The sequence below is a fragment of the Lissotriton helveticus genome, chromosome 6 (genome assembly GCF_964261635.1).
Source record: "Lissotriton helveticus chromosome 6, aLisHel1.1, whole genome shotgun sequence".
NCBI classification, from domain to species: Eukaryota; Metazoa; Chordata; class Amphibia; order Caudata; family Salamandridae; genus Lissotriton; species Lissotriton helveticus.
Window position 1 is genome coordinate 1029719279 of NC_136067.1, and position 25783 is coordinate 1029745061.

General features: G+C 47.8%; 1 protein-coding gene across 2 annotated transcripts in view; it reads left to right on the top strand.

The window, feature by feature from the left end:
- The window catches only part of KATNA1 (katanin catalytic subunit A1), a 238991-nt gene that overhangs the window by 148932 nt on the left and 64276 nt on the right, over positions 1 to 25783 (top strand). For both annotated transcript variants that reach the window (XM_078648652.1, XM_078648653.1), the window contains exon 9: positions 9072 to 9206. In XM_078648652.1, the coding sequence (XP_078504778.1) occupies positions 9072 to 9206 (135 nt within the window). The remainder of the gene's footprint in view (positions 1 to 9071; positions 9207 to 25783) is intronic.

The following is a 25783-nucleotide window of genomic DNA, read 5'->3' on the forward strand; positions in this document are numbered from 1 at the left end:
TCTGGCTCAGGTCTTCGCTGCCCTGGACCCAGGAGACTGGATGGTAGCGTTGGACTTGCAGGACGCTTATTTCCACATCCCCGTCCCGCCGGCCCACCGGCGCTACCTGCGGTTCACGGTTGGCCACGAGCACTTTCAGTATACCGTGCTCCCCTTCGGCCTTACCAGCGCCCCACTGGTGTTCACAAAGGTGATGGCGGTGGTCGCAGCTAATCTGCGCAGGTTAGGGGTTTCAGTCTTCCCCTACCTCGACGACTGGCTGTTGAAGGCGGGCTCGCCCCAGACAGTCGTCAGCCACCTCCAGACTACGGCAGATCTCCTGCACCAGCTGGGGTTCTCCATCAATGTGCCAAAGTCACACCTGTGCCCCTCTCAGAAGCTCCTCTTCATCGGAGCGGTTCTCGATTCGGTTTCGGGTTTGTCCACCCAAACAGCGGGTCCGGGATATTCAGGCTCTGATTCCGATCTTTCAGCCTTTGTCCCGGGTCTCGGTCAGGTTGACGCTGCGGCTTCTGGGGCTGATGGCCTCCTGCATCCTACTGGTGCATCACGCCAGGTGGCGGATGCGGGCTCTACAGTGGGACCTGAAGTTTCAGTGGGCCCAGCATCAAGGCAACCTGTCCGACCACGTCCTGATCTCGGAGGGCACTGCGAGACCGCTGCAGCGGTGGCTCACGGACCGCGATTGGGTCAGCGGCAGATCCCTCTCCCTTCCCCAACCGGAGCACGTAGTTGTGACTGACGCGTCTCTCCAGGGCTGGGGAGGCCACATGGGAGAGGCGGAGATCAGAGGCCTCTGGTCTCCGGCGGAGGCCCGGCTCCACATCAACCTTTTGGAGTTACGGGCTATTCGTCTAGCACTGAAAGCATTCCTCCCCTCTGTCCGGGGGAGTGTAGTGCAGGTGTTCACGGAAAACACCACCGCCATGTGGTACTGCAACAAACAGGGCGGGGTGGGGTTGTGGACCCTTTGCCAGGAGGCTCTGCGCCTCTGGCAGTGGCTGGAACGCCAGGACGTGACCCTGGTGGCTCAACACCTGGCAGGTTCTCTGAACGCCAGGGCGGACGAGCTCAGCCATCGGTGCATGATGGATCACGAATGGCGTCTGAACTCGGACGTGGCGCAAGGCCTCTTTCAGCGATGGGGAGAGCCTTGGTTAGATCTATCCGCCACCGAAGAGAATGCGCAATGTCATCAGTTCTGCGCGTTGAAATTTCCAAGGCGGCACTCGCTCGGAGACGATTTTCGTCGCGAGTGAAGTTGCGGTCTATTGTATGCCTTTCCGCCTATACCACTTCTGCCCAGAGTGCTGAAGATCAAGCGCGACCGGGCACAAGTCATCCTTGTGGCTCCAGACTGGGCACGAAGGTACTGGTATCCAGAGCTACTCAGTATGTCAGTCGATCCCCTGGTTCGTCTGCCTCTTCAGGAGGACCTTCTGTCGCAGCAGCAGGGGACGGTCCTCCACCCGAACCTGTCTGTCTCCACCTCCATGCTTGGAGATTGAGCGGCGACAGTTGAGGCCATTTGACTTGCCTCCTGAAGTCTGTAACGTCATTCTGGCAGCCAGGCGTCCCTCCACAAAGTCGGTATACGCCTGCAGGTGGAACAGATTTGTGGCATGGTGCACAGCAAAGGCTGTGGATCCTCTTGCTGCCTCTCTCTCTGAGGTTCTTCTCTTCCTTCTTTCTCTTCCCCAGCAGGGCTCTGCTCTGGGCACTATCAAGGGCTACCTTTCTGCCCTTTCAGCCTTTTTGAGGCTGCCTGATCAACCTTCTTTGTTCAAGTCCCCTATTGTAAACAGATTTCTAAAGGGCATCACACACACGTTCCCTCCTGTTCCGTTTGTGATGCCTCAGTGGGACTTGAACCTTGCTCTTACATTTCTGATGTGCGCTCCCTTTGAGCCACTTCACAACTGTCCTCTCCGCCTTCTAACTCTGAAGACTGCTTTCCTGGTTGCCATCACCTCTGCCAGGAGAGTGAGTGAGCTCCAGGCCCTTTCTTGTACTCCTCCTTTCCTTTCTGTCCATCTGGACAAAGTTGTGTTGCGTACTAAGCCATCTTTCCTGCCCAAGGTTGTCACAGCCTTCCATATCGGGCAGTCCATCACCTTGCCAACCTTCTTTCCGCCTCCGCACCCCTCTAAAGAGGAAGAGCGGCTCCACCGTCTGGACCCAAAACGTGCGCTCTCATTCTACTTGGATCGCACACGCCAGTTCCGGGTGGATGACCAACTCTTTGTTGGTTACGTGGGCGCTAAGAAGGGGAAAGAGGTGCACAAGAGGACCATCTCCCGGTGGATCATCTTGTGTATCCAGGCATGTTATTCCTTGGCTAGAAAGGAGCCCCCTGTTGGATTGCGGGCTCATTCCACCCGAGCCACGGCGACTACAACTGCCCTGGGCCGGGGAGTGCCCTTACAAGACATCGGTCAGGCAGCTACGTGGGCATCACTGCACACGTTTGCGAGACACTACTACCTGGACAGCCAAGTCCGGAGGGATGGCTTCTTTGGCCGTTCTGTCCTCCAGGACTTTCTGGTGTGATTATTGGTTCGCAGACCCACCACCGGGGTTGGTATTGCTGGGGTATCTATTCTAAGGTAAGGAATCTATCACTAACGTGTCTCTTTCAGATGCACAAGTTACTACTTGTGTAACAATATATCTGTAAGAGACATTAGTTAGTGATGGATTCCTTACCGACCCACCCATCCTCCCCGTTCTGCAAACCGATATCTAGGGTTAGGGTTATCCCCTTTCAGGGCCCTAGTTTCAGTGGCACCAGTGTTGGTTTTTAACATGGCTCCGCGCTTCTGGCGCGGAAAAGCTGTGTCTAAGAACTGACGTCAGCACGCGGAGGTGGCGTCTAAGTACTCAGACGACGTCATCACGACGCAGACGACGGACGCGGAGCCGCAGACGACGCCTACCGACGCGCAAGGGTACTGCTACGCAAAAATTTCCGGATCCAGTCTGACGCCTGGGGATATTCTAAGGTAAGGAATCTATCACTAACTAATGTCTCTTACAGATATATCGTTACACAAGTAGTAACTTGTGCCTCTGGTTGCCCAGCTTAACCACCTAGAATTCCCTGCACTTCAGAATATAATTATACTCGTCACCTTTTAATGCAAGCTCTAGTTGAAACAATATTTATTGCTGGTGTCCTTTGTAGTATTGAATCTTGTTTCTAAAATGTCTGAAAATGAGCAAAAGGGCATCACTACTGTTTTCTACTGGCCCTCCTAGTATCCCCACTTAACCATCCTTGCTAGAGATGGCATTCTATCCTCTCAAGTAAACTGATTTTAAGTACTGGTCTGTCACAATTATCCAAAATGTATTATATGTTAATCAATAATATTCAATAATCAACCTGTGTGCCGTAGTGCTAAGCACTCACTGCTAAATTTTCAAATATAGCAATCCTATATATTTTGCTTCCAATGAGCTAAAAACTGCTTTAGTCCTTTCTGAACATTTGCCAAATAGAGGGAGATATTTGGGATCAGGAGTACTCCGTTTTGAGCCTTAGCAGTATTTGCGTGGTATCTATAGGATAGAAATGTAAGTCTTTGGTTCCTAATAATGGGTATGCAGGCTTTTTAATAGTTGAGTGGCACCTTATATGTAATGGCTGAGACTGGAGCATTGTAGGCGCTTACCTGTATAATCTGGCCATTCCCTTCCATGAAGGAGGTAAACCGGCTGGCTTCCCTTTCACTCACCCCACCATCTCGTTGAGTTGCGGAGCCATGGTCCCTTGATTCACTTTATCAATTGTCTGAGAGCTAAGCATGTTAGCAAGCCAATTCCTCTCTTCCCTGCAGTATCTAGCAGCTTGTTGACTACATCAGAAACCGGTCCCCGGAAGCTTGTTTCCTTCCCAGTAAAGAATTGGCTTGGTAGTTTGGTCTGCCCTGTTCCCATGATGCACTGGGCCAGGGCCAGACTAATTTGCATGTAGCCGGGTTTTGAACTGGGATGGTGCAGTGAGCTAAAAAACGGTGATGGATCAAGCCCTGATCTTTTGACTGGGTAGGAGTGTTCTGCTCAATTCAGATACTCTGTCCATCACCACCCCCCTTTTGAATTGTTGACTACATCAAGCAGTGCCTTTAAGGTTCCGTACCCCTCCTAAAACTCCGATTGAGCTTTTTCTATCACACCGTCATGACCATTTTGATTGTCCCTCAGAGACTGACTTCTCTGTAGTTCTTCTGAACTTTCTGCCCTTCAGTTTTTGGTTGACTCCAAATCTGTGTGGAAGTGTGTAACATTCTGTAAGATGTGCTGGCTCCTGGGGTTCTGATAGTGGGTTGATCCAGTGGTTTCTGTTTACTAGTTCTCTCTGGGCTTTTATACCTTTTTGGGCCCTGCTACACTGGGTCTTCCTCAGAGTGTGAATACAAATATTTGTATATATTTTACTTGTTTATAAAAAATAAAAAAAATTTGAGTTAATCTAGCACCTAGGGTTACCTCCTCAGAATGTGTATGCGAGCATCTTTTGTGGTTCTTTTCTTATTGACAGTCATGGCTAATGCAGGTCTTCTTAGAGTTTTTCTTTTTTGTGTTAAAAAAAACGTCCTCTATGTGAGATGAGCTGAAATCCTACCCCAAGTCGAGGAGCTCTCTTCCCTCTTGTCTAGTTGACTAGTGTGTGTCACTTTGCACAACACTGCGTTCACAAGTGATCTCATTCCCTTATCCTTTCAAGTACAAACATTAGAAAACCTAAAACTGTTTGCTACTAATTAGAAATGCAAAGCTAGGTCAGTACACATTTCTGTGTGGCTAGCCAGCTTCTACAAAGTAGTCTTTGCATTTGGGCAGTGAGCACACCATACTCGTCTCTCATCGCTGACGTAAGAACTATTTGAATTTCAGCTGTGCTTTGGTCTTCGCCTCTCCACACATGAAGCTATTTGCATGCAGCTGCTCTAACAGCATCTGCAATCTCAAAATATCAAGAGCAACTAACTGACCTTTTCTCTGTTTATGTACCAACCCCATTTGGGGTGGCACTCTCATGTCTATAAAAGAGTTTTACTTTCTAATCCATATAGTCCCCCCTCAGATCAGATTGTACTAAATCTACTAGTCTTTCAGGCATATTTTGCTGTTCATTGTCGGCGCTTTTTGATTGGTTATCTTTGGCTAGGATATTTGAAGTACACATGTGCTTCAGTTTCCCAGTTTCTAAACAATGATAAATGACCACTACAACAAATGGTACCAAAGTTGTTCCTTTTCAGAGAAACTGCTGGTTCACCCTTAAGTAGTGTTGCTGGTTTTCCCTTCTCTGTAAAAATGTTAGTTTTATTGCGATGTGTTCTAAGTTATAACGAGAGAAACTATGCCTACCAAATTCCAGTGCATGCCGGTAGCAGGATGGATGTCTAGCCATTGCCTGACGCTCAATGGTAACAAAACAGAGGTGCTGATTATGGGAAAGTCCATTTGTTTGGACATCTGCTTGGTGGCCTGAGACGCTGGGTCAGCTACCAACCTCAAAGGTAGAAGTTAAAAACCTTGGAGTGTGGTTTGACTCCAAACTGACATTTGAGAGTCAAATCCAGAAAGTGATGGTAAATGATTCGGGACCCTGAAAGTATTGAGGAAGATCCTTTATCTATTATCCGTCAATGCAAGGAAAACGATAGTGCATGCCGTGGTCTCCTCCCAGATGGACTACGGCAATGTTGTCTATTTAGGTTCATCCAAAAAGGGCTAAAGAAGCTGCAATTGATACAAAATGCTGCAGCTCGCCCAGTGATGAAATTCCCAAGAAGAACATCTATAACAAAAGCCCTGCGGCACCTGCATTGGCTACCTGTAGAGAAAAGAGTACTGTTCAAGATAATGTGCTACTGCCACCGATTCTGGCAAAAAAAGGTCTGCAGTATCTACAAGCAATGATAACCGCCTGCACACCCAGCCGGGACCGTAGATCCAAAGGAAGGGCTCTGGTCATTGTACCAAGAATGCATAAGGCGAGGATGGGTAGACGCTCCTTTAGATTCCTGGCAGCCAAACACTGGAACACATTGGTAGCAGACATTAGAACGGATTCATGTGAAGCCACCTTCCGCAAAAAACAAAAGACATTGCTTCCCCACCATCAAACCGGAATAGACTGTTAAGTCCTCCAGTCACTTCCCTGAGAGCCGAGTGGTCACTCTAGACTTTGCTTTTTCTGCCTTATGATAGTATGCTTCTAGTTCCGGGACACACCGGTGGTGTAACCAAGCGCTTTATAAATGGATAAATGTAAGAAGAATATACGGTATGGATGCATGCTATATTTGTGTAGCACAGACCTAGACGACTGGCGGCAGAGCACTGTACAGAACTAGAGGCAAATACAGTCAAGTGATTTGAGGGTTAGCTGTGCTCTGAGTAGGAATGGACCATTCCAAATTGTGGGTGCATGAAAGGTGAAGGCCGGTTGCCTTGTTTTTCCTTTTTGGCAGGGTGAAGATGAGCTGACTGCAGGTATTCCTAGAGCCTATGAAGATAATACGCATGTCACTCAGACATGGATACCTGTTAAATTGGCTTTTTAGATGGTGCTGCTAATTCTAAAGATGATGCCAGCGGAAACAGGCAGCAAGTGGATTTCCATTAGGATGTGGTCAAATTCCTTCAAATGATTGCTTAGGCTTTCTGTGGTCTGTAATACTTCCTTAAGTGGGTTGGTGCAATATGGAGTCTAGGAGGCTGTGGACAAGGTCTTGCAACAACTCAAAGGCAAGATTTCAATAGCAGTTCTAAAGCAGCTTCTTCTGAGGAACTTTCATTTTAGTAAAAAGCATTGGTACCTGGCCAACTAATTTCTTTTGCCAATGTGCTTTTTAAGACTTGAGAAATAAGTTGACCTGAGGAATTGCCAATAGGAGACCGTAATGCTCGTCTTTTTTGATTCGCACAAAATGTCCTTCAGTTTTCCGATACAAATGTGCGTTTTTGCTGCTATCACTGCTTATAAGAAGTCATTCACAGCCCTTATTTTTCACCAGGCCATTGGAATGAGAGCATGAGAGCTTTTTCCTCCAATAAGGTCTCCCACCATGGGAACTTATCATTGTCCTTGCCAAATTAAGAGGCCTTCCATTTGAACCCATGCACCAGTCTAATATGAAACATTTTTCGTGGAAAGAGAATTTTCGTGTAGCATTAACATTGAGAAGAACAGTGAGTGAGTTTCAAGCTGTGTTTTGGAAGGAACCTTACTTGCTTTTCCACCGTATGAAGGTTTCCTTGAAAACACATCTCTTCTGCCCAAAGCCATTTTGGATGTTCACATTAAAGCAGTTTCCTTTACAACTTTTTCCAGGTCATTCATCTCCAGCCGAAACATCACTCCAGAAAACAGTTCTGAAACATTACTTAATAAAACCAAAGGTTTTGGACAATCAATACAGTTTGTCAATTATGGAGTAGTCTGCACCAGATTTGCTTCTGTAAACAAACCATAGCTAAATGGATAATTTACTGCATAACCACTTGCTACCAAAAGGTCAACCTATCCCTTCCACTTAAACCTAAGGCCAATTCTACTGGGAGGAAAGCGACTTTTGCTGCCCTGATACCAGACATTTGTAGAGCTGTTATTGGGAGATGTGTTCATGCTAAACATTACTGTATTGACTTTTACTCCAGAACAGAACCTGGTATATCAGGTTTCCTCACGTAACTTAGTTTCTTAGTAACTACTTGGTCCTTCACTGGTAGAAACCCCCCACAGATGAGAATTGCTCCTGTGTTCTCTTCCACTGTTTGTGGTTGTTGGAGAGAATCCCATGATGAAGGAAATTTGCAGAATTTTCTATGACATGGACATTCTCTCCGAGTCAATAAACAACCCTCCTACCTCTCAGTTTTCAAAACGATTTGGCAAAGAAAGGATGCAACTGTAGTGATGATGCTACTGCATTTCCTTCAAACTTAAATGTATTTTTTATCTTGCACTGCATGATAGAAAAGGCTGGCAGTTTCAGTGGTGTCATATAGGATTGTGTGTGCTCTGCCTCTTAGAGGCTATAGTTTTCCTTCCTTCAAAAGGCAAGCCAGCAGAGCTTTGAACACTTTTGGTGGATTTCTTCACTCTCGGAACTCACTCTGTTCAATAATTGAATTTTCCAGCAGTACACAGAGTGTAATATAGGGCTCACCAGAAAGTTGGAGAGGCGTAATGGACCAGCTTTGTGTGCCAAGCAACATCAAACCTACAAACCCTGCACCCACTCTAGCCCAAACCCCAACTCTCACCACTACATTATTCTTAGTGATATAAAATCAACAGAAAATGGGGTTGTTCCATTTTTCTTCAAATGAAACAATTGTTTGTTTAGGAAATTAAATTAAAAACTGTATGTGCATTTTTGTTGCATAACCCCTCCTCCCCACTCACAAAACACTTTTTGGGGGAGAAGTTGCTTGGTCCTCCTGGTGGTAATTTTTCTCTTTTGTAATTTGTTACATTTATTTCGTTTTTACATAGTTTATCAGGGAGTCACAGGATGAAAGTTGAGGGAAAATTCATTAAAAAAAGCCCTTTTTTCATATTTTTGTGTTTACAAACATCACTCGAACCATCAAGAAATTCATCCCATACCAGTTTCCAGTAAAACATCAACATTTTTCATTTTTCAGGTGTATTGGCCATAGAACCAGTGGGACTCTGGCGCCAAACTGGTGATCCCTAGGTACTGTAGATTGAGAAACTGAAAGGTGCAGCCCATTCAACTGTATACAAAATAGTTATAATATGTAAAATTGGGTTCCTGAAAGTGTTTGCTATGCAGTTTGCAAACCCAAGCTTAATGAAATATGTGAGTCACGGCCATTATCTCTTGAATATATCCTTTGCTCACTGTGTGGTTGATGGTTGTTATACTACTACTATAAAGCCAATGAAAGGATTACAATCACTGTAAGTTACCAGTAGTGGAGGACCTCCTCTTGAAGTAGCAGCTCACCAACTGAGTGTGTGGTTGTAATGCTATAAAATCTATAAACCAAATTGCAAAATCAGTGTATTGTTTTTCTCCTTTTAGGTGTGGGAGGAACTTCAGAAAATGATGATCCCTTAAGAATGGTAATGGTGCTTGCAGCAACTAACTTTCCCTGGGATATCGATGAGGCTCTTAGGCGGAGACTCGAAAAAAGAATTTACATTCCTTTACCATCAGGTAACCTAAATTAGAATGTTTGTATCCTTCTTGTAGACACTTTTTGCAGCATACATCACAGTGGCAATTGTGCCCTCAGTCTTTTGTGTCCTCAGTCTTTTTTTCCACTTAATGGTGAAAATTCCATAACTCTGACCTCCGACTTTTCCTTTTTTATATATCAAATGATACATACATTTTTTGCTTTATTGAACTTTCTGCCTGTCTTTTTTATGAAGATTCATCTTTTCCTACACACCAAACCACTCCCTATTAAAGGCTTGAACGCAGTCTAAATCGCTCAACTATGGTGTAATTTCCTGTCATAATGATCCTCTCAGGCTTGGAGCCTTCTAGGAACAATTTATTTTTGGTGAGTTTTCCTGTAGGGTGGATATATTCTTTAAGATGGGAAGTTGTTGCTTTGTAGGGAGGTAAATATTCAGAGGGCAATAGTATGTTTAGCTATTGTTGTTTTCTATGTTCCTTTTTTCATGGTGTGGTAAATAAATAATACCCTATTTTTGACTAGACATATATCATAACAGATAGCTCAATAAATAAGAGTCAAGATTCGAGGTAGTAGGAGTTTTGCAGGTTTAATACAGCATAAGGACAGGAACAGGACAACCTGCATAGGAATAGGATGACAGGGTGACAGGGCCCAGCAGCTGCTGGGGCTGGATCTGGGATGAGCGCGCTGCCTTTTTAATAACAATACATGAGCATATATACATAACGCAAACACATAGCATTACATTGCAGTAGGCGTAGCAGTGGGTGGAGCAGAAGGTGTGACGCGTAGCAGTCGCGAAAGATAAGGGCGAAAGTAGGTGTAACGGGGCGTATACATAGACATGTGATGCAAACGTAACAGAATATGTCATGAATGGGCGGAAACATTGGAGGGGGCTACCTAAGGAGCCGGGACCTCTAATCTGGTGGTGCGCGCAAACTGGCAATGACGTATTACTAGGAGAAGCTGGGGGCTATGAACTCTGTGCTAGGAGCAGAGACTAAAGTCTGGAGGGTCGGAGCGACATGTACCTAAACCCTATCTAGTATCTGATGTTTAGGGAACATGTTGATATGAACTAGAAGTCAAGAGAGGAAAGGCTAACAGGCTCTAAGACTGGAGCATGCATTATTCTACATGTAGTGCGTGTTGAAGAATATTAAATGACCATTAAATGCAGTATTTCTCTAACGTGGAGACGTGAAGGCTAGACAATGACGGAAACTATTGATGCAGTTCAGTAGCTTTAGGAATGCAGAGAAGGAGGGCTGAACTGATAACTGGACTCATAACATATTCTTGGCAGACTCAGAGACTGAGCCATGCTGGGCCGGGCACTGCGAGGCAGGAAGTAAGTGAAGGGTCGAGGATACAGGTGGGGGCTGTATCGCTCCTCAGCGAGGCTTCAGGAGACAGGAGCTGAATCTGGTGTCCAGGCCCTTTTGAGGCCTATAAACGGGGACTATATAATGGAATAACGTGCACACTGAGAAACGTGGCAACGTAGCTTTACATAGGCCTGATATCCGTAGTATTCACGGGAACTGGAAACTGGCATATTTGGCATATTAGAGGTGGACACAACTGTACTTGCGTCATTAATCGAACATGGGGAATAACATATGCATATTTAATCATGCACACATAACATATGATGGATGACACGTAGGGACACAGAACATGACAAAATTTACTTTTCCACAATGGGACATTGTGGATCCACTGGGGGCTAACGCAACAAGCAACCGAGGTGTGATCTTTCCCTTCCATCAATCCTGGTTAACCCCTCCTTGACACACGTTCTGGCCCATTAGGGGCAAAGGTGCAATTTTTCATATTTCTATCTGCAGTTATTGAGTCTTCATCCATTAAGGTTGCCTCAACATCTAGATGCTTTCGATGTCAAAACCCTCCCAATGATTACTCTTGACAGATTTCGGTCTGTACATGTTTGGACATAGTTATTTTATTTATTTATTTATTTATAAAATTTCTAGAAGCGCACAAATACCTTGCGGTGTCTCGGCGCTGGAGTTCGTTAAGATTACAGGGAGCTCCTACAGGGACTTACTGGTTGAAAAGCCAAGTTTTTATGTGCTTCCGAAATATAAGCAAGGAAGAACTTGATCTGATATTAAGGGGGAGCTGATTCCACAATTTCGAGGCAGCAACTGTGAAGCGTTTGTCACCCCATGTTGCTTTCCTAGTGCGTGGAATATCAAGTAGCTGAGAATGCCGCAGAGCGTAGGGAACGATTGGGTTTATGGAAAGTGATAGATTTTTTTAGGAAGTCAGGTCCAGTATTGTTCAATGTTTTATAAATGATGCACAGCGCCTTAAACTTTGTGCGGCTTCTGACAGGCAGCCAATGTAGTTGGCGAATAATGGGAGAGATGGATGAGAATTTCGGTGTACCAGTTAAAATTCTCGCAGCAGCATTTTGCACTAGTTGTAATTTATTCATGACTTGTTCCTGTGCATTCAGCCATAGTCCGTTGCAATAATCAATTTTTGAGAGGACTAGCGTAGACATTAGGGTTTTACCTGAGTTTTGAGGAAGAAACGGAAGAAGCTTTTTTACCATTCTCAAGGTATAAAAGGATGCTGAAACCACTGCATTGGCATGGCTAAGGAAAGTAAGCTTATTATCGAATAGGACTCCGAGATTCCTAACTTTTAGCACCGGGAGAGGTGGATCTCCCAGCTCTGCTGACCACCAAACTGGTGACCAAGACGAGGTCAGTTCACCGAAGAGCATGACCTCCGTCTTATCGGAGTTTAATTTTAAGCAGTTCTGGTCCATCCAGGTGCAGATCGCTCTCATTCCTTCCTGAAAGTTAGCGGCCACTGCAGCTCCATTTCTATGAATAGCCAGGACTAATTGAGTGTCATCGGCATATGAGGTTATTCCTATGCCGAATGACTTAATCACCCTCGCTAAGTCAGATACATAGATATTAAAAAGCGTCGGACTTAGCGAGGAGCCCTGAGGAACTCCACACGGCAAGGTGAAATCAGGGGAGTAGTAGCTACCCATTTTCACAGACTGTTCTCTGTCTGATAGAAAAGATGCCAGAAGAGTCTTAGCTTTGCCTTGGATGCCCATGGCATTGACACGGTCGATCAAGATGTTATGATCGACCGTGTCAAAAGCAGCCGATAGATCTAATAGTATCAAAACTGCTGTGCCGCCTTGATCTAAAATTATTCTGACTTCTTCAGTTGCTTTTATCAGGGCGGTCTCGGTGCCGTGCCCCTTTCTAAACCCAAATTGGGTATCATCTAATAAGTTGTTGTTGTTATCAATAAAGCTTGAAAGTTGTAAATTCATTGCCTTCTCAAATACCTTAGAAGGATAAGGAAGCGAGGCAATGGGACGATAGCTTTTTAACTCAGCTGGATTTAGTGTTGATTTGTTTTAGAAGGGGCTTCACGATGACTTTCTTCCAGATTTTGGGATAATCTCCTGTCTGGAACATCGTGTTACAAATATGGGTAAGCACCGGAGCTACTTGATCAGATGCCAATTTGAGAATGCTTGGGGGGCAAGAATCCATAGGAGATCCTGATTTGACCGCATTCATAATTTCCTCTATAGATGCTTGAGAGAGTGAGGAGAATGCTTCTAGGGTTGGTCTGGCAGGTATATAAGGAGCAACTGGGCCAACTGTAGCATCAGAAGTTTTTTTTGTGTAAAGTGATTAAAAATATCTGTGACTTTTCCTTTGAAAAAATCCGCAATTTCATTACAGAAGGATTGAGAAGGTTCTATGGAATCAGGGACCATGGGGTTGGATAGCTTTTTTGCCACCTGGAATAACTGTTTGCTCGAGTTTTGAGCTGATTCTATTTGTGTGGTGTAATAGTTACATTTTTCCTTAATAAGAAGTTTTTTATAGTTTTGCAGGGCTGTCTTGTATCTCTCTTTGTCATTATTGTCGTAATTCCTGCGCCAGCGTCTCTCTAAATTGGGACATCTTTGTCTCTCGAGCCTTAGTAGTTCGGAGAACCAAGGAGCAGAAGGTTTATTACGGTTAGGCCGTAGTTTTTTGACAGGTGCCACATAATCTAGTGCGTCGTTCAACCAGCGCACATAGTTATTGGATGCTTCACTTGGGTCATTTGACTCTTTGTATTTATTGGCTTTGAGTACATTATTAAAAACAAGGTGGTCGATATTTTTCCAATCACGACATTTAATTTGTGAGCGTGCAGATGGTACGCAGTGTTTATGTTTCCTAATTAATATAGAGAATACGACTGCCGAATGATCAGTCCAGGTGAGTGAAATCACCGTAGGTTTATTCATGAATATGTTATTAGTGAATAGTCCGTCCAGGATATGGCCGGCTTGGTGGGTGGGTGATGAGACTCGTTGTTCTAAGCCTACTGCTTGAAAATCAGAGATAATCTTGATGGAATCTTTATCAACCCGATTTTCTAGATGAAAATTAAAATCACCCAATATTGTGTATTCTGTATAGGCAGCTACTGGTTCTAATGGAGGATTAAGAGCTTCCAGGAAGGATGTACGTGAGGTAGGAGGTCGGTAAAGTAATATGCCTTTAAACGTTTGAGTGGGAGAAAGAGTAAAGGTGAAACATAAGGCTTCCATGGAATCGTGGATCATTGGCTCAGTTTTTAGAGCCAAGTTAGCACGATGTATGATAGATCCTCTGGAAAAAGAGGGGGTGGTTTAGCTATCTAGTCGGGTGACATTTAAATTCAAGGTTAGGTAACAGGTTAACAGGGCGCTCTGCAAAAAGTAAGGCCACGGTATACTTGAAACAATTTACGTTCGGTGCTCCAAGCAAGAGAGGGAGGTTACCAACCTCCCCCAAAATTCAATGAGCTATGCTCTGAAAATAACAAATTTCAAAGTTCCTGCTGAGCACTCAGATTGAAGATGTATAAATTCCGGGTCCAGTATAAAGTCTTCAAACACTAGCAATTTTCTTCATGAAAGTTCTGTCAGTATTCGGGAGTGTCAATGATGCATGAAAGTAGTATCAATCTTATTACAAATCAAAACGTCAACGAACGTGAGGTTGGTTCTTTTATTTCCAAATATCAGCTGCAGAATTGGCTGATATTTGGAAATAAAAGAACCAACCTCACGTTCGTTGACGTTTTGATTTGTAATAAGATTGATACTACTTTCATGCATCATTGACACTCCCGAATACTGACAGAACTTTCATGAAGAAAATTGCTAGTGTTTGAAGACTTTATACTGGACCCGGAATTTATACATCTTCAATCTGAGTGCTCAGCAGGAACTTTGAAATTAGTCGGGTGACATAATTGCCATCAGGAGTAGCTATCTTAAAATCCGGGCCAGAGGCCGAGTCTGCCCAGGTCTCTGTAATAAACAGTATGTCAAGATTTTGGGTGGCTATAAATTCAGCGACCTCATACCTATGTTTGACATGGGAGCGAGCGTTTATAAGTGCACAATATACAGAATCTTCAGGGATTAGTGGCAGCCTAGGGGCAGCTAGATTAAAATGAGGAGAGGTAGATTTAAAAGCACAATTTGGACAAGGATTAATAGGCAGATTGGCCAGAGAGTCAGCAGAGAAGTGGGAACATCTTTTATCAATTAAAGTATTGCCTATACACAAAAGTTGGGATCGCGTGTAGGTTATTACCTTGGGAATATTGTGGGTGTAGCAAGAAGCAGGGGGTATGGCGCACAGCACGGATCCAGCGCGGACTGGCGCAGACTGGCACCCCTTTGGCACGGCTTCGGCGCGGTGTCGGCGCTCCCGCTGCGCTCGACCGCTGCGCTTGAGAGTGACCATTTTATCCTTTCAGCCCCGCCCCCAGCTGGAACGCTAACTCCGTTCTGCTCGGGGAGGCGGCTCTGTAATTTTGAAGCTGACCCTGCCCTCCACACAATCGGCACAAGCCGCGATGGAACGGGGCTGGGGGTCCACAAATATAGTAAGTTAATACATGTGTTTTAAGCGTCTTAGGCAATCAATTATTGTTCAATTAAGAGCACGTTTAAAACAGAGTACAAATACGATTTAAAAAAGTACACAATAATGAATCCCAGTGTGCAGAGGAGGAGCCCCTCGCAATCTGCACGAGCTCTGATATCAAAAAACTTCCAAGGAGCTGCCACCACCTTGTAAGTCATATAGTGCTGGAATCCTAGTTGGACTGTGACCTTCGGTTTTTGAGTTGTCCTTTTTAAGATGGAGTGTATGCCACATCTGCACCAGATTCATGTCCCTGAAAATCTTCTTTACAAGGTGGGCCTAAGGGCAAAATGACTCCACTCGTGTATATGTACGCCTCTGGCAGTGTTAAGACCGCAATGATACAGCTGCAGATTGCTCCTCCTCATCCTTGGGAATCCAGATTGTCATCACCCCTGTGGACCCTTGGTGGAAAAGGAGACTACAGCCAGGCATTAAAGGTGATCTTTACTCCTGCAGTTTGTCTATTCTGTATACACTGGTCACTTTAGAGCAGCTCTTACAAAATATGTATGCAAAACCTTTCCATACCCACGCTTCAATAGACGCTATATTTAAAAAGACAGTTCTTGAGAGGTGAAACTTATCCAACAGAAAGGTTTCTAAAGGTAAGTAGTTTTAGATATGTAATAGATACATAAAAAGCATTTTACTTAAGTTTTAAATGCTTTGTTTTTTGTCACAGGGTCTTTACTAATCCTGTTTTATTAGGTCTCGCACCTGCGACGATCGCAAAGGGATGTCACTGCGAGACCTTATTGTCGTCGCCTCGGCTTACAAGGAGCCAAGAGGAGACAACAGCTGTGCATGCGCAGCATGCCGGAATCTGATCAGGCCGCGCGCGTGAACACGCGCTCCGATTCCGGCATGCTGATCCCTGTCACAATGGAGTGCGCACGCAGACAGACACACACACACACACACACACACGCGCACACACACACACACGCACACACACATGCACACACACACACATGCACACACACGCACGCGCACACACGCGCACACGCGCGCACACACACACACACGCGCGCACATGCACATGCACACACACATGCACACACACATGCACACACACAAAGGCACGCACACACATGCACATGCGCACACACACATATGCACGCACACACATGCACATGCGCACACACACATGCGCACACATGCGCACACATGCGCACACACACATGCGCGCACACACGCGCACGCACACATGCACACGCACACATGCACACGCACACATGCACACGCACACATGCACACGCACACATGCACGCATGCATGCACGCACACGCACACACACGCACACACATATGCACACACACACACATGCACACGCACATGCGCGCACACACATGCGCACACATGCGCACACACACACGCGCACACACGCACGCGCGCACACACATGCACCCGCGCACGCACACACGCACAGGCACATGCACACGCACACGCACATGCACACACACATGCACACACACATGCACACACACACACATGCACACACACACACATCCCCTCCCCCTCACCGGGCTCTTTCCGCGTGTCCTTCTCCCTCCTTAGCGGGTCAGTCTCGGCAGCAGGCTCTTCAGACTCCGAGGTCGGCGTGTGTAAAATAATAGTCAGAGAATTGAAGTTGTTGCATTGCTTTATTCTCATGCATATGTAATTATATAACAGCGTGTCTTCTCCGGCGATCTTCAGCTTGCGCCGGGACAGCTGATGTGCACGCTCACGGCGACGGCGTCTCGTGCGCTCCCACCGCGCTTTCAGGTTCGCGCCCCAGTACACTGAACTCAGTGGGCGGGTTTTAACGACGCTAATCGCAGAGATCCTGACTTTTTTCTATGGGACCGTGTTGTGAGCGAGCTTGAATGATGTGCAGCACCAGATAAACTGGTCTACGGCGTCTGATTCCAGGCCAGAGGTCAGCAGAGGATCCACTTACATTTTTAGGTCTCGTGACATATCAATGCGCATGCGCATTGAGCGGGAGCGAGATATAAAGGGGCTTAAACAGAGCTTACCGAGACTGGCGATTTGATGGAGTGCATGTGCGCTTTTAACTCAATGCGCAATGAGTTAAAATGTGCGTGCACAGCATCAAATCGTCAGCTTGGTGCCGCCAGCAGCTCTTCCCGCTCCGCCCCCTGCTGCATCAAAGGCTTTGCGCTCTGCCTCAGCCCAGCCATTCTCCTCGCCTAATTGCCCCCCTGCTGCATCAAAGGCTTTTTCACGGCCGGCTGGCCGTGTCTCCTTTTCTTTTTTTTTTTTTTTTTTCATTAATTGAATGCGCTCACAGCTGCAAAGGTCTGCGCCCTCCGTCACTGGTAATCTCCCCATCTCCTGCCCACAACGAATGGATAACCAAAATGTATAAAACCGCCTCATGAGTGTTGCAAAGCCCACGGCCCCCCTCCCCTCCGACAAACTTTAAGAAATCCAGGAATGCTGCTGACTTCATCTGTCGTTAAGAGCCCGCAGCGTCTCAGAACCAGTGTCACCCGTTTGTATTCATTTCTGCTACCAATACCTCCTCTGCTATTCCTTCTCTGTGAAGTGGCTCTGTGCACTTCTGTTAAACCTTCTGTCTGCAGTTTCTTTCCCAGCTCCTCTCTTGATATAACTTAATACTGCAGCCTGCCTTTCTCTCACAGACAGACCAGCCTTAGTGCGTCCGCTCTCACTCTCCAGCTCGGCTTTAGATTTCCACACTTCTTAGTCTGTTTCCTCTGCCCCTTCTCTCATCCGCCTGTAACGCTGTTACAGATATTCAGAGCTGTTAGTGTCACAGGCATGGATTGTATCTGCGTGCACAATGTTATGTTTTTGGATTGTTACTAGTTGTGGCCGCACTCTCTCTGGGCTTAGTTAGTCACACTAGATGGCAGATTTCAGTGGTTAGTTTCTGGTATCCCCCCTCCGTGCATATCGCGCACCACCATTTGTCTGCCTAGCCCTAGGCATCAGTCTTCAAAGGCTGCAGCTCCCCCGCCTCCCCCACCCCCCCCCCCCCGCCCACCACAGCAATGCCGAGAGCTTTTTTTTACTTCTTTTTTTTTTTTTAGTTACGAGCAGAAAAAGTCCCAGCAATTGCTCAGTTTTTCACCGTACTTGCACCACTGCCGAATACACCATGACTTCCCAAAATTGCAAGCAGAAGACAGCATTATACTGGCCTGGGTTCTCATCAAGTATTTTACCAGAAAAGTCCCATCAATGGCTCCGTTTTTCACCCTACTCGTCTCCTCTGTGCACAACCCTCACCCACCCTCAAACACCCTCACTCACTCTCACACACCCTCACGCCCCCTCAACCTCACGCCCCCTCAACCTCACGCCCCCTCAACCTCACGCCCCCTCAACCTCACGCCCCCTCAACCTCACGCCCCCTCAACCTCACGCCCCCTCAACCTCACGCCCCCTCAACCTCACGCCCCCTCAACCTCACACCCCCTCAACCTCACACCCCCTCAACCTCACACCCCCTCAACCTCACACCCCCCTCAACCTCACACCCCCCTCAACCTCACACCCCCCTCAACCTCACACCCCCCTCAACCTCACACCCCCTCAACCTCACACCCCCTCAACCTCACACCCCCTCAACCTCACCCCCCCTCAACCTCACCCCCCCTCAACCTCACCCCCCCTCAACCTCACCCCCCCTCAACCTCACCCCCCCTCAACCTCACACCCCCTCAACCTCACACCCCCTCAACCTCACACCCCCTCAACCTCACACCCCCTCAACCTCACACCCCCTCACACCCCCTCACACCCCCTCACACCCCCTCACTCACCCTCACTCACCCTCACTCACCCTCACTCACCCTCACTCACCCTCACTCACCCTCACTCACCCTCACTCACCCTCACTCACCCTCACTCACCCTCACTCACCCTCACACATCCTCACCCTCACCCACCCTCACCCACCCTCACTTACCCCTCACCCACCCCTCACCCACCCCTCACCCACCCCTCACCCACCCCTCACCCACCCCTCACCCACCCCTCACCCACCCCTCACCCACCCCTCACCCACCCCTCACCCACCCCTCACCCACCCCTCACCCACCCCTCACCCACCCCTCACCCACCCCTCACCCACCCCTCACCCACCCCTCACCCACCCCTCACCCACCCCTCACCCACCCCTCACCCACCCCTCACCCACCCCTCACCCACCCCTCACCCACCCCTCACCCACCCCTCACCCACCCCTCACCCACCCCTCACCCACCCCTCACCCACCCCTCACCCACCCCTCACCCACCCCTCACCCACCCCTCACCCACCCCTCACCCACCCCTCACCCACCCCTCACCCACCCCTCACTTACCCCTCACTTACCCCTCACTTACCCCTCACTTACCCCTCACTTACCCCTCACTTACCCCTCACTTACCCCTCACTTACCCCTCACTTACCCCTCACTTACCCCTCACTTACCCCTCACTTACCCCTCACTTACCCCTCACTTACCCCTCACTTACCCCTCACTTACCCCTCACCTCACACAATCACCCTCTCACCTCACCCACCCTCACACCCACATCCTCACACACAATCACCCTCACACACAATCACCCTCACACACAATCACCCTCACACCCACATCCTCACACACCCTCAATCACCCTCACACCCACACCCCTCTCACAACACTCACACCCTCAATCACTCTCACCCTCAGTCACCCTCACACCCTTACCCCTCTCACAACACTCACACCCTCAATCACTCTCACCCACACCCTCACACACCGTCACACCCTCATCCTTACTCGCCCTCACTCACCCTCACACCTCCAACCTCACACCTCCAACCTCACACCTCCACCCTACACCTCCACCCTACACCTCCACCCTACAACTACAACATCCAAATACACCCTACAAATCCAACCTCCAACTACAACTCCAGCCTCCAAATCCACACTCAAGACAACTACGGAACGCAAGTCCACCCTCAAAATCAAATCAAACGCCGCCCTCCAACGCCACCCCACCCTCCAACGCCACCCCACCCTCCAACGCCACCCCACCAATCAACGCCACCCCACCAATCAACGCCACCCCACCAATCAACGCCACCCCACCAATCAACGCCACCCCACCAATCAACGCCACCCCACCAATCAACGCCACCCCACCAATCAACGCCACCCCACCAATCAACGCCACCCCACCAATCAACGCCACTTCACCAATCAACGCCACTTCACCCCACAACAGCACCAATCAACGCCACTTCACCCCACGACAGCACCAATCAACGCCACTTCACCCCACGACAGCACCAATCAACGCCACAGCACCCCACAACAGCACCAAAGGCCACAGCATCACTGAACGCCACTAAAGGCCACAGCATCACTCAACGCCACTAAAGGCCACAGCATCACTGAACGCCACAGCGCCACTAAAGGCCACAGCATCACTCAACGCCACTAAAGGCCACAGCAGCACTGAACGCCACAGCATCACTCCACGCCACTAAAGGCCACAGCATCACTGAACGCAACAGCATCACTCCACGCCACTAAAGGCCACAGCATCACTGAACGCCACAGCATCACTCCACGCCACTAAAGGCCACAGCATCCCTGAACGCCACAACATCACTCAATGCCACTAAAGGCCACAGCATCACTGAACGCCACAGCATCACTCTTTGCAACCAATCAACAACAACTGGTTCTAATATGTTCTCTCAATGTTTTTAGCTTTATTAGAAATGTTACTAAATTATGTTAATATTTCACTTCTGTTCTTGGATTTTCATCACAGTAAAATACACTGCACATAATCTTCCCATAAGTTATTTACAAAAGTTTAAGCTATTGCCATTATACATTACAATAACTTTTATTTAAGTATTAATTATTAAAACAAATAAAAGCCATTTTTATTTGTAATATTAATACTTCAAAGTCATGTAAATACAACACATATTGCATTAGAATGCTATAGGTGTCATGTTTGCAAAAGTTAAAAATATTGGCATTGTAAATGACAAAGTTAGTAATTTCCCTACTTTCAATACCAACACATAAATAAAATATTTGTCATTTGCAATACCAATACCTCAAACTTTCCTAATGCGAGACCTATTGCATTGCAAATGCTTGTTCCAATAGGACCCGTGCCGGTGAGTTGGTTAATGAGGGCTGGCTTTAGCTTGTTGAGAATGGTGGCCGCGTGCCTTTGTTTATGCGAGGCTATTGTAAAACGTGCAAGTCAATTCATGGGCGCCATGCGCCTAACTTTTTTTTATATGCACGGCGCCCACTTTTATACTTAAAAAAATACTTTGAAGTTGCAGCAGTTTTTGCTGCTGCTCTCACTTTTCTTTCACGGGAGGTTTACCCACCTCACTTTGCCCCCATCTACCATGTCGGTGCCACCCCAGTGCCCCTCCCTCCCTTGGTCTTGCACTTGTTTGACACAGTAGCCTGGATTTTTGCGGGAGTCTCGGACATGATCAGATGGGCGCTATAGGGTGAGGAAATGTAGATGGGCAATCCTAAATCTTTGGTGACGTTACTCCAAGACTAAAGGGAGTGCAGAATAAATATCGATATGTTGGTTCTCCCAACAGGAAGCATGAAGGCCTGCAAAACAGGTAGAGTTTCCCTGTCAGGGACAGTTGCTGGACCAATCCATTGTTATCAGTGTTCCTTTCTCTGGGCCGCGAAGCTAGGATAAAAAGGCTTTTAATTGTTTTTAGGTCTCGCGCCTGCGATGCATATGGCGAAGCCATATGCATCGCGCCAGGCGCGATACTATAGTTGTGGAGTCTGCTTCCCAGGAGACAGAGACTGGCGCGCGCACGCTCAGGAAAGCGATCGGAGCCGGCCGCGCGCGCGTTCCCAATCTCCTGTCTCTCTGGGAAGCACACAAGCAAGCCCAGCCAAGGCATCACGAGCACGTCCCAGCCCGGGGTGCCAGCCAGAGCCAGCCCGCGCGAGGACACCCCCCTTTTCTTTTCCCAGCTGCCGTCATGGGAGTGGAGATCGAGACCATTTCACCCGGGGACGGTAAGCCGCCAGGCGGGAGGGGGTTACGCGTGCGCATGGGTGCGAGCAGGGAGGATCCCCGGGGCTGGCTGGTTCCATACAGCGAGGACAAAAGTCATTCGTAACTAGGTTGGTGAGCTGGTTTTTACAGGTCGGAATCGACCTTACACTGAAATTCAAAGTGCATCTTGATGCGTTCATTAGCTCTCAATCGGCAAACATTACCCTTTGTTTTTTATCACAGCCTCAGTTGTCTTGGCGCTCCTTATTGCAAGGACAGATCTGGCTGCTGAGCCTTTAAATCTTCTGACCTACAGAACTCGCATCAGTCCTTCATGGATGGCCCACAGTGTCACGCATTTCACCCTCGGGTCGACATAGAATGAGCAGTTTTCTCACGTGACTCTTCAGCGCGTTAGCCAGTGCGGCCGTCAGATGTGTTTCAAGGTTCCCAGGTGTATCAAGGTCAAAGCAGAGCGCATACATCATTCTCATTAGCTGCAATTATAGCCTATTAAGATGTCTTCTGCTGACTGCAGGCGCACATGATGGATCTGACCGCGCAATCCTGGTGCTTTCCGGAACCTGCGCTCTCAGTCGTACATCTTAAGTGATCTTGATGTGGATGGCTTGAATCCACACCTTCACTCACTCACCCCAGTTCAGCCGCAGCTGCTCGACGGTAGAGTGGCAGCAATCGTTGTGTTTGTCAAGGGGGTGGGGTTTCTATTGCTCCCGTGTCAGTGTCTCAGCCTCTGTGTTCTTTCCTGTGCTGTGTTTTTGGTTCTGCCTACCTCTGTGTGTGGCAGCATGGGGGAGAAGTTACTTCAGCTGCATCGGGGGCCTGGGTCTGCCTCGGCCAGAGGATTCCGATGAAGGGTGCTTTGCATGCTGTGTTCTGGGCAGTACCAGTCCTGTCACAGGCGTCATCGTTTCCTGGGCCCCATGGGCACAGGCGTGCCCTGCAGTCTGTTCCGAGTCTGCTGCAGTGGTCTGCCCCTGTAAATCTGCCACAGTGGAGGTAGATCCTGCTTCCAAACGTCTACTGCACCTCTGCAATAATATATAAAGGGAAGGGCGTGGGCTGCTGCAAGGCTTAAAATAGCCTTAATTCGCACGAGCATTAGCTGTATAATTAATACATTTAAGCCGCTTGCTGGTGTGTATACAGTCTGATCGCTATTACGACTTGACCCCAGGCAATGGACTTGCTTGTCCTAAATTATCCTTGTTCTGTAGTAACACTGGAATTATGCAGTTGATGAATTAGAAATATGCATCTTTTGTCTATGTACTGCACCTTTTAAGGGTTTGTCCCCTCCGAATTGCTTGTTTTGGACCTATCGAAGGGCCACAGCTAAGAGATTTACCACATCCAATGAATGTCAGAGGCATTCAAACATGTTGAGGCTTAGGATTACTTTTGTTCAATGCTTCCCAGATCAAATTTCTCCTTTTACACGGCAGTTGCTCACAAATGTTGAGTGTCTACTCTTCTGCACGCCTGTCTTCCTCCACCCCACCCTTTCTTTGTTTTCTCTACATTTGTCTCTTCCCTCTTTCTCTCACCCACCTTTCTGTCTCCCGCCAACATGTTCTGTGTGGCTCCTGTAGTGGCCACGGCAGCAAGACTAATAACATCCAGGGCCGTATTGCCATGCACGGTCGAGGAGTTCAATCAACTTTATTCGGCCGAAAGGCCATAACAGTAAAACGTAAAAACACATACCGGCTTAATAATAAATATATATATATTCAGCAGCTCGATGGGAATGCTACAGAATGCGTTAACGTTGTAATTAAAGCAAGAGCAAAAGGAGCTCCCATATGCATATGCAACATAGCCTCCCGAACAATTAAGTGCAAGCAGTCTAAGACTATACATCGTGAAGTGCATTTTAACTTAGCAAAGGCTTATTGCAGCTAAAATAATTTAAGAGCATGTTGAAAATGGCCTGGAACAGGGATAGATTCTATTACAATACAACAAACAGCTGGCCAAAAAACATTAAGATTAAATAGCCTGTAAAAGTGGAGCTCAAAGATATAAAGAAAAACAAAGCAAAACATAAGAGGACAAAAACCTAATTTAGGTTCCGCTATGTGCTCCTATCAATGCATTAGTTTATTCTAAACATCTCGGCTTCACCTAGATAAACACTGTTCTATTAATCGAGGTCAGTCAATACAATTACAAAAGATAATTGTCAAGTGCAAAAGCTACAATAAAACATAAGGTCCTCCAAACTCCATGTTCATAGGTAATCAGTCCTAAAAATTAAAAAGGATTTTTTTGACATCTGATACCTTAATGATAAAAAAAACTCTCTGCCGAGGACCCTTTGAGCACGTTGGGTTGCGTGTTCTTGTAAATTGCACCTACTTCTCGCGGAACCCGCTTCGCGGGTCCCGCATCGTTGGCTTGCCTGTTGACCTCACGGACTGCTTGGGAGGTGTGCTGCTGGACGAGCAGGGCTGCGAGCGGAGTGCGAGCGCTGGCAAGGAACACCAGCCACTGCTTCACATGTCGTGGCCAATCCTCGTTTTCTTCTGTTATTAGGAGGAACCATTTGGGCTCTAGTTGGACTTCCATGCCCAATACTACTGACATTGCCCTAGCACACCCCCTCACCCTCACACCCCCTCACCCTCACACCCCCTCACCCTCACCCTCACACCCCCTCACCCTCACCCTAACACCCCCTCACCCTCCCTCACCCCCACACCCCCTCACCCCCACACCCCCTCACCCCCACACCCCCTCACACACCCTCACCCTCACATCCCCTCACCCTCACATCCCCTCACCCTCACATCCCCTCACCCTCACATCCCCTCACCCTCACACCCCCTCACCCTCACACAACCTCACAACCCCTCACCCTCTCACCCTCTCGCCCTCACACCCCCTCACACACCCTCACGCCCTCACACACCCTCACGCCCTCACACACCCTCACGCCCTCACACACCCTCACGCCCTCACACACCCTCACGCCCTCACACCCTCACTCCCTCACACCCTCACTCCCTCACACACTCACTCCCTCACACACCCTCACACCCCCTCACCCTCACACCCCCTCACCCTCACATCCCCTCACCCTCACATCCCCTCACCCTCACACCCTCACACACCCTCACGCCCTCACACACCCTCACACACCCTCTCACCCCCTCTCACCCCCTCTCACCCTCACACACCCTCTCACCCACTCTCACACACCCTCACCCTCTCACCCACTCTCACACACCCTCACCCTCCCACCCTCACACCCCCTCACCCACACTCACCCCCCTCACCCTCACACACTTTCCCACCCTTCTCACATTCACACCCCCTCACCCTCACACCCCCTCACCCACCCTCACCCTCACCCTCACATCCTCTCACCCTCACATCCTCTCACCCTCACAACCCTCTCACCCTCACATACCCTTGCCCTCACTCACCCTCACTCACCCTCACACACCTTCACCAGCATAGCATAGCATAACAAAACACAACAAAGCATAGCATAATAAAAACATAGCATAACAAAGCATAGTATAACAAAACATAGCATAGTATAAC